We start from the raw sequence: 10,107 nt of genomic DNA on the forward strand, positions 1-10,107 counted from the left end.
ATGACACTGGTGAGAAAATGGAGACAGTCCTTTCTTTCGGCAGTTGTAGAAACTTAATATTTTAGAGTTTTGAATACTTCATATCTAGGGGCTGATGCAAAAGTTAGGGGTCCCCTTCAAAACTCCTAAGTGTGTGGGCTGTGTGGTTCAAAGTTGCACACGGGAGGCTCTGTCACTGTTGAAGCAACACCGCTTGCCTCTCGGGTGCCTGTGATGATGTTTAGGCTTCAAGCTGTAGGAGTTACAGCTGTCACGTCCTGAAAAATAGTTGTCTGTCCTGCAGTTGTGTAATGTTATGGGAACACTTGGGACTAATGATTTAATTGTAAAGCATAGTTAGGGTGGGGTTTTTTAACCTCCTTTTGCCTTTAAATGATGTTTCCATCTTTAAAAAAATTCCCCCCTAAGTGTAAGGTTAAGCAAATATTCTAGTATCGTATCTTGATGTTTATGTTGCTGGTTTGTGCATCTGCTGGGGCAGAAGCCACAGAGTACACTGTAGTGTGCTCAGTTGTGTTTCATGATCCTCAGTCCTTCAGCCTTTAAATCAGAAGGTTAATAGACCTGATCAGGAGTGAATGTTTAAATACATAAATGCATGTGTCTGTAAACTTTCTGAAGTCTAGCATAAACTACATGAAGACACTGCTGCTGAAGAAGTAAAACCTCCTCGTATCCTTTTTCTGTGAATTTCGGTGAGATTCTGTAGCAAGATTCATAGGGATCTCTGGGCGGCTTAAACAAACTGACTTCCAGCTTTTTCCTCCATGAGGGTGCTAAACTGTCACCTTTTCCTACTAGCAGCTGTTTTGTGCAAAACTTACATGTTGTAAGAACTTGAATCATACACACCTTTAGCCCTGTAACGGCTTTGTTTGAGTCTTGGAAATGGTGTAAATTCAAATCAGCAGGGAAGGAAGGTGAAATAGCAAGAAATATAGACATACAGATTAAAATGGTGGCACTAGACTGCCTGGTTTGGGAAACTAAGATAGAAATGACAAAATGTTACCAGGTTTGGGTGGGTTTTTTTTGTTTATTGCTAGTCTGTTTGTGTTCCATGTTTCTTGAAGCCCTGGTATTTAGCAATGACATGGAAAAATCATCTTTCATTCTAAAAAGGTAATTTTCAGACCTTTATGAGTTTAGAAGGCTTGATGTAAGAGTTAATTAGGTGTACTCTAAAGGCCTAAATTAATGGAAATTGTAAAAAATCTTTAAAAAATATTTGCTGCTTTAAAAACATTTGATGAGTGCTTGGCTTATGACTTTTAGTCACTAAAGGCTTGGTAATATGATAGGTATTTTTGTGGTGTCTAGCTTCCTTTTGCTGAAAAATCTGTGTGTTTTCTAATATGTCCATTATGTTAAGTCTTTTTTGGAGCTAGAAATTGAAATACTGAAAAGTGCATCATCACAAGCCTCAAAAAGCATTCATTACAGTTGGGGAAATTGAGATCTTCCTCTCCTTTTTATGTGATGTAGTGAATAATGCCACTGCCTTGTCCTATGATTATTCAGTCCTATGACCTAGCTTTCCAATTCAGATTGACTCTATTTTGAGTCTCATATCTGAGCAGCAGATAAGTCTTAGGTGTTTTTTATATCTATTACCTCAAATAAAGCTCTTATCCATACTGCAGAAATTATTGGAATGATAGCTCAAAAAATGAAAAAGCTTTTCCCAGAGCTAAAGCTATTGGCATTATTTTGTCTGGCGATGCCATCTCTCTGCCCACCACCCTCTGCAACTGATTTCCCTTTCAGTATTTAGAGGTAGATTGTTTCCTGTCAACATGCTATGTTAGTCACCGTGTAGTGGTTTCACCCTGGCTGGCTGCTCTGTCACACTCCCTCCTCAACTAGACAGGGGAGAGAAAGTGTAGCAAAAGCCTCCTGGGTCCAGATGAGGACAGAGGGACATCGCTCACCAGTTACCAGGACAGGCAAAATAGACTCAACTTGGAAGGGTGTGATTAGTATATTACCAATCAAATCAGGGAAGGGCGATGAGAAATGAAACTAAATCTTAAAATAAAGCACTTTCCCCTCACCCCTCACTTTTTCCCAGGCTTATCTTTATTCTCAGTTTCTCCACCTCCCCCCACGAGAGCCGTGCAATGGGATGGGAATGGCGGTTGTGGTCAGTTCATTAGAGGTGTCTCTGCTGCTCCTCACACTTTTCCTCTGTTCCAGAGTGGGGTCCCTCCCATGGGAGACAGTTCTGCATGAACTTGTCTGACATGGATCCCTTCCATGGGGTGCAGTCCTTCAGGAACAGACTGCTCTGGCACGGGTCACCTGTGGGGTCACAAGTCCTGCCAAAAAACCTGCCCCAGTGTGAGCTCCTCTCTCATCTCTCCATGGGTCCACTGGTCCTCCCAGAAGACTGCTCCAGCACGGGCTTCCCACGGGGTCACAGCCTCCTTTGGGCATCCACCTGCTCCAGCATGGCGTTCTGCACAGCCTGCAGGTGGACATCTGCTTCACTGCGGATAGCCCTGGACTGCAGGAGGACAGCCTGCCTCACCATGGTCTTCACCACGACTCAGGGCAATCGCTGCTCCAGCGGAGGCAATCTCTGCTCCTCCCTCTCCTTCACTGGCCTTGGCGTCTGCAGAGTTGTTTCACATATTCTCAGTCCTCTCTCTGCCTGCAATTCCAGAGTAACTTTGTCTCCCCCCTTAAATATGTTATCACAGAGGTGCTACTGCTGTCACTGATGGGCTCGGCCTTGCCCGGTGGTGGAGCCAGCTGGCGTTGGCTCTCTTGGGTATGGGGGAAGCTTCCAGCGGCTTCTTGCAGAAGCCACCTCTGTAGCCACCCCGACCCCACTACAAAAGCCTGGCCATGTGAACCCAGTACACACCATTATCTCACTTCCTGAAGTTTTCTCAGTCTGTGTGTGCTCGCTCTGGTGCTTGAGGTCATATCACTATCCTGTAATGCCTCACTGAAGCGGTGGAGGGTTATGAGAGATGATAACTTGGGGTTTGAGCCTGCCACCTGTCAGCTTCCTGTTGCGTGGTTCTGTACACAAATACCTTTGTATTTGTGCTTCTCTTTCACGTTACTTTTATTTGTCGTTTCCTTCATGTATTTACATTGAAGGTTGTTCAGGGCAAGGTCCGCGTTTTTATTCTTCATTGTGTACAAACTTAGCATAGTTCTGAGATCTTATAGAAATAGATTATTTTTATGCATATATTCTTACAATCACTTCTCTATGAGAAATGCACAGTTGCATGAATAAGGGTGTGTTTTTAATGAGAGTTCAGATGAATATATGAAAAAAATCATAACATACGAAATAAATGGATGAAACCTCAGTGATGTTTATTTTGTTTGTAAGGCTCGGAACCCTCTTCTTCATAATAAGAAACACTGGTTAAGACTTCAAGAACTCAATGACTTTCAGTGCAATCAATCCCAGCATTTAAGCTCTAATTGATTATATTGACAACTTAAAATATGTATTTAGCAGAAGATGGTTTATCAAACACAACTTTTTGATAACTCATAACCACCTCAACAGAAATAAGAGCTGTTGATTAAAAAGAGAAAGACATGCCTGGACTGTTTTGTGCAGAGATTTTATTTTAATTTTTGCTATAACACTGCAATACTGTGGAATAAGCATTTGTCTGTTGCTTAATGCCATGATTTATTTTCTTTTGCATCGTATGGAAGAAAAGAATAGTTTATAAATTCTTCAGTTGCTTCAATTGTAATTTTGTTTTAAATTTCAGAAATGTAAGGTCTCTGTGAAATATAAAATACATGGTAAATGGTCCAAAATTTGCACAAATATTCAGTTAGCCTTTCAAAACTGTTCTTCTGGTATCCTCTGTGTGTTAGATTGCTCAGAAGACAAATACTGAGTTTTACTATTTGATCAATTTGATGAAGATCTGCAACTTACTCAAATTGTAGACTTATATTTAGAGTTAGAAGTACCTTGGTTGTAAACTGAAACAGTAGCACTTTCTGAAATAGCTTGTCTTTACTGAAACTTTGTGGAAGAAAAGAACAAAACAGATTTGTGGGATTACTCTTCCTCCCCCCACTCCAGACAGATCAGATCAGTATTAATAGTTGGTTTTGCTTTTTATTCAGTACAGTGAGGAGAGAAAAGGTAAGAGACCAAGGAGTTTATCTTGTGTAGTTGACAGTGTATGGATTGTAATTAGGACAGTAAATAAAAAGAAATTAACAGTAATGCTTCTAATATTTATTGATAAATTGGAGAACGTGATTGAGGTGCTTTAGAAAAACAAGTGATTCTCTCAGTAATGCTGTTCTTTTTTTGTAGTCTTTTCCATAGTGTCTCATGTACATAACTTCTCAGAATTCTCAGCAGCCAATATTGAACTGAAGCTTTTCTCAGAACACTTCAGGAAAAGTCAGTGGTCGTTGTCTCCAGATGAGAGGTGGGAAAAATGGAGCATTGAAACATATAGTATGACTTTCTTTAGTAAAGAAGCAACTTGGTGATTTTCTGGTGAGTTCCATAAGCTTTGGCTTCCATTGCAAGGCCCAGACCAGGCACTTCCCACAGGCACCGAGTTCTGGTTATGGATCTTGGTTTGAGAAAAGATAACGACTTGAGCGAGTTGGGAGCAAATGAGCATATCGAAAGGCATTCACCTTTCCAACGGGTGTCAAAATAAAGGGGAAAAAAAGTTGTGCAGATTCCACCTCCCTTCATCCCATCTGCTTGATTCTCCAGTTCTCTCTCCATCTGTGCTATAGGGCGAGATGTAGGTTTTCATGCTTAAATCACACTTCCATAAGCCAGAGTTCAGTCCTATTACTAACTGTGTGTCGCCTGGGGCACAGGCTCACAAACGTGTTAGCAAAGAGAAACTAAGGTGTTACCTTGCAGTGTGATACTTGCTAATGTGTGGTAATTGCAAATCTGCACAGTTGTATACTGCCCTAAATACAGAAGAGTTTCTCTTTTGGCTCAATCAGCAAGTTGCTGTTAAAGGATGTTATGAAAGTGAACATACTACCTTCTCTTCATCTTCTACCCCTTATTGTAGCCCAATGCAAGTTTCTGTTCTCTGTTTGTTGTTTGGCAGCTCTTCCTAAGCTCACCTAACCATGAAGCTCAATGATCTCCTGTGGGCGGGCTTTCATTGCTTCTGCCCCAACTGACTTCTCCACAAACTCTAGAACAGTTGCAAGATGACCTTCAAAATACATGATATGTCTCCTTAACAGTCTTATTGGAGAATACATCCAAAAAGCTACCAGTTAAAGGATTGGTACAATTGTTTGTGCAGCAGTGATTTATCCTCATTGTGATTATGTAAATCGAAACATAATTATATGACTTAGCACTGTATGTTTTCTGGAGAACCATTGCCTCATGCAGTGAGTGGTGGTCTTGGCAGGAATGGCCTTACCAATATTTCTTGTTGCTGCTCGTCCTTTTCTCTGCTGTCTCTGGTTCTTACTGAGGAGCTTCTGGAATTGGATGTAGAGCTGTTCAATTTACAGTGGTCTTCCCATATAACTCCTTTATAACAAAAGTGAGGGAATTTGGATAAAAAAATGGTGCCTGGTAAGTGTGACATAAAGGAGGATTAAGTGAGCTGGCCAAGCTGAGAAAGGCAGAACTTCCGTGAAATAATGTAAAGATTTGTCAGTCTTTATAGAAATATATCACAAGATTTGAAACCAGCTTATTGTGTTTGCTTTTTGATATGACTTTAGTCTGCATCTGTTCCCGGGGACACATTTATGACTTTTCATAATGTATAAATAGATTACTTCCATGATGTGCCCTTGTACCATTTCTCATTTTGCTCTCTTCATTAAAACAGCAAGATGCAAATTTAAATCCTAAGTCGTATGCAGATTACTGGTTTGGGGATTTTCTTGTTGTTTTTTATTATGAATTTGGCTGTCCTTTGTGATCCCTTTGGAGCATCATTCATGTCACAAAACTGATAGCTGAAATTCTTCCTGCTTTATAATTTGCACAGGGAAATAACTTCTCCGCCCCCAAACTCTGTTCTGTTCCTTATATACCATCCTCTACTAAGCAAGGCTGGATAGTATTAAACTGTAATTTATCTGTTCTGCCACTTTCTGCTTCTCCAGGCATTTTGAATTAGAATGCCTGAATGTGTGTGTGTATATAAAAAAAGCAATGTAAGTCACTACGTTAGCTGTTAATACCTGTTTTAAAGGAGGAAGACAGAAGTGGTCCTTTTGAAAAAACCTTTATACATTATTATAATAAATAATAATAAAGTAGAAGTTATATTATTGTACATTATGTGAAATTGACTGGGTCAAACTCTGCTTTCATAGTTAAGATTTTAGTTATTTGCTCTATACTGTATCACCATCTGTATTAGATTATCACTTCTTTTCTTTGGCTACTTTAGTTCAGGTGTGTGACTCCTCTTTGAGGGTAGATGATCCATAGAGTCTTCAGCAGTTGCTGGTCATTGTGGAGAACAGGGCAATTTTGCAAGTAACTCATTTCTCTCAAATTTTAGGGCTTTGTAGCATTTCCAATATCATCGTACTGCAGAAGGCAATTTCTGCCTTGGAGTTCTGCGAGAGTTTACAAGTTACTCAAGTTTTTTGGCATTCTGTCAGTTGGAAGGTGGAAATTAATGCCGTCCCATTCCTTGACAAAAAAGTGCTAACCCGAGCTATTGAGGCTCCATCTAAGTGCACAAGGAGAGGTGATTCTGCTCTCTTCTGGGGAGTCTGGTCTGAAATCAGCAGAGCTCGTGGGCCCTGAGGCATCTCCCACCCCTCAGTCCCAGCGGTGTGGGGTGAAGGCGCACAGCTGAGGGGCAGGAAGCAGCCTGACCTGTCTCGGCAAACTGGGCTCTGGCTGAGGTGCTCTGAATCAGCCCTGGAAGAGCCTACTTATGTCTGAATTATGCTGGAAGCTTAGACAGACTATCCATCTAAATTACGTACCTAAAGTTAGACACAGTAAGTACTCCCGACTGATAGTCAAAATCCTTCCTGTTCTGTTTGACTGGTTGAATTTTAACAGATACAGACATTTTAAAGCAGTGATTTAGATAGTTGACTAGGGTTACTGTTAGCTTGCAACTTGATATTCATTGTGAATTTGAACTGTAGTGTAATGTTGAAGTGTCTCAAATACCTTCCTTTAATATGAGAGGGTTGAGGTTTTTTTAAGAATTAGTGGCTTTTCTTTTTTGCTCTTTAGTTCCAAAGTTTTGAAGCAAAAAATATACTCTGTGAATTTACCTAAAAATCTCCTGAGATTATCTGTGTTTTTGGGGAAAGAAAACACTTGCCTTAAAGCTTATATAAATATAGTTTGTATTGCAAAATGCTGCTTGAACTTAAAGATAATAAGTAACTTAGTAACCATGTTAGAGTTTATTCTTTTATTCGAGATATAAACACTACATGTAAACTATTCAAAATGTTTCAAAACCACTTTTTAAGAGATGATAACTATCTGTGGGTTTCTGCATATGCATTTTAGGAGCATGTTAATTCATGGTTTCTGATTTGCCTACCACATTTACTATTTCAGTTAAGCTGTTGATAATAGACCAATTGTAAATTTGGTTATTTAATTTCAGCATCTCATTAATAATTTTCATTTTACTTTGATCAGTATTTTTTTCCACTAAGATTTAATAAGATTTTAAATTGTGTTTACATCACTATGGTTGCAAGTCCTACAAAGGTTTAATGCCGTTACCCTCTTTTGGAGGGAACATCAGCATCACATGCCATTGCCTGCGTGAGGAAATATTCAGCTATAGCTGCTCTCAGCAGTCTGGGCATTTGACACTGGGTCTGTAGGTGAATGAGTTTCGTGGTGGTTTGGGAGAAAAGCCTGCAAATGATCCAGTGCTTAAGTTGGGCTACAAAGGAACCTGTGACAACACCTACTCTTAGCTGTATTGTACCGTGGGTAGCATATCTGCACCAGCAGATGATGTATCTGTGTACCACAGTTCTGACGGCACCGTTTATTTGTTGCACTAATTACTGTGATGGATTCTGTCTTCACAGGCACAGTTAGTTGATCTCAAGTCTGAACTGACGGAAACGCAGGCAGAGAAAGCAGTGTTGGAAAAGGAAGTGCATGATCAGCTTTTGCAACTCCACGCTGTTCAACTTCAGCTACATGCCAAAATGGGTCAGAATGTTGATTCTGGGGCTATTAAGGCAAAATTGGTGAGTATAGTGACTTGAATGGACGATTATATTGCACTTTTCCCTGTCCTGACTGAAGTTCTTCCTTGGAAGGTGCAAATAGGTTGGTTACGCATTTTCACATTAAAAATGTTAACTTTTCCTTTTTTAAATAACATTTACAGTTGGTTGTTAGCAACCATTAAAAATAACATAAATAACATCAGAATAATTAATAAAAAAATAAGAAGTTGCTTCTAAATAGACCATTTTTTTTAGTTGGTTTCTTAAAGTAAAATAAGAAAATATTTTGGTTGTTTATAAAGCTGTTCTGGAGACAGAAGTTACAAAAGATAATAGCTTCCAGTATAGAAATACAGCCAAATCTGTAAAAAATCTTATAAAAGCCTAAGGTGAGGTAAGTCTATCGTTTTTATTGTAGATACATTCTGATAAGAGTAAGAATGGGATTGTTTTGCCAACAAAAGAGGTTTTGCCAGAGAGTGTAGGTGGCGTCACGGCCCTCTCTCTGTTGTCACACTTTCTCTTTAAGAATGCTGCAGGTTTGTCTATGGTGCTGTCCATTGCTTAATGCAGCAGACTGCCATAAAGTTGAAAACCCACTTACAGTTGTGTACTGCATGTTTTTTAGAAACTTAAACCTTTACAAAGCCCAGGGAAAATTATCAATAATTAATTTGTGCAATTAGTTCGCATTGACTGATAACCGAAGTGTAATCTGCCTCATTGTTAGCCATAGCATAGATTCAGGCTCTAATACTAAGACTTTGTAAATTCCAAAATTAAAGTAATGCTGTACAGATTATGGTTTCTAACTGTTAGCATATATCAAGGTCTAGCACTCTAGCTGTCTTTAGAATTGCTTCACAAATTGGTTGCAAATGCTTAGTCCCAACATATGTGGAACATTAGTCTCTTCTGCTATTTTGTCCTGTTAATGAATGTGTAATAAAGCACAATAATAGACTGTAAGGCTTAAAGACTGTCTAGGCTAATCGCTAAATAACAGGAGTAATCCAAATTCTTCCTGTTTCACATCCAAAAGCTGTAACGGAATTAGATCTCTGTTCCTATGTCTACATACTTGCATGTTCAGTATAAGAGTAACATTTTCTGCGTTGTCTGCACATAATTTATTCCATATTGAAATATGTCTTAAGCATGATGAAGTTTCTTTAGAGCTGTTAAAAAGGTTAGAAGTATTATTCTCTATGTCACTGAGAAGTTAAGCCTCACTAATAAAACTCAGGGGCCAAAATCACTCACAGTGATGTGCTGGCCTAAAAAATTTGCTACATGTAAACCTGCAGCCCAAGACTTACAAAATGCTGATGATATTTAGCTGATGTTTATTTACAGAGCCAGAAGAATTTTTGTTTCTCCTTACCTTCTTATAAACATTTTCTAAAGATATGTTAAATCTCCATGGTATTGAAAGCAGTCCTTTTCCCACTGGTGACAATAAATACAATTTACCTGCATTGTTTCAGATTTTATCTATGTTGAAATTTAATTTTATTAACAGCCTTAATTCCTTTTAGTTACTCCACTTTTATAAACATCAGGGCTGAACTTTTGAGTTTGCATTACTTTGCTTTTAGGGATTTCCTAGATTTAATGGAGAGAAGCTCAGCGTTACACTGTTCTAGATGCAGAAAGCTATAAAGGTCTGGGAAGCTTGAACAAGCAAAACTAAGGCTGCTTAAACAGCAACAGAGTGGGAATCTGATTTTTAGGTAAACAAAAACTGTCATGCTGACCTTCTGGCAGTCAGAAAGCCTCTGAGGGCAAAGCAGGACTGTGTCAGCAGAATAAGTGATGGGGAAATCATAGAATCGTAGAGTGACTTGAGTTGGAAGGGATTTTAATGACCATCTAGTTCCATCCCCCCTGCCACAGGCAGGGGCACCCCCTACCAAACCAGGTTTC

General features: G+C 39.3%; 1 protein-coding gene across 1 annotated transcript in view; it reads left to right on the top strand.

Moving 5' to 3' along the window:
* The first annotated feature begins 2,450 nt into the window (after positions 1-2,450).
* The window catches only part of GOPC (golgi-associated PDZ and coiled-coil motif containing), a 20,549-nt gene continuing 12,892 nt past the window's right edge, over positions 2,451-10,107 (top strand). Inside the window, exons 1-2 of the mRNA XM_009866606.1 lie at positions 2,451-2,666; positions 8,035-8,199. Of these exons, the coding sequence (XP_009864908.1) occupies positions 2,451-2,666; positions 8,035-8,199 (381 nt within the window). The remainder of the gene's footprint in view (positions 2,667-8,034; positions 8,200-10,107) is intronic.

The sequence above is a fragment of the Apaloderma vittatum genome, unplaced genomic scaffold, assembly GCF_000703405.1.
Source record: "Apaloderma vittatum isolate BGI_N311 unplaced genomic scaffold, ASM70340v1 scaffold9823, whole genome shotgun sequence".
In the NCBI taxonomy this organism is placed as follows: domain Eukaryota; kingdom Metazoa; phylum Chordata; class Aves; order Trogoniformes; family Trogonidae; genus Apaloderma; species Apaloderma vittatum.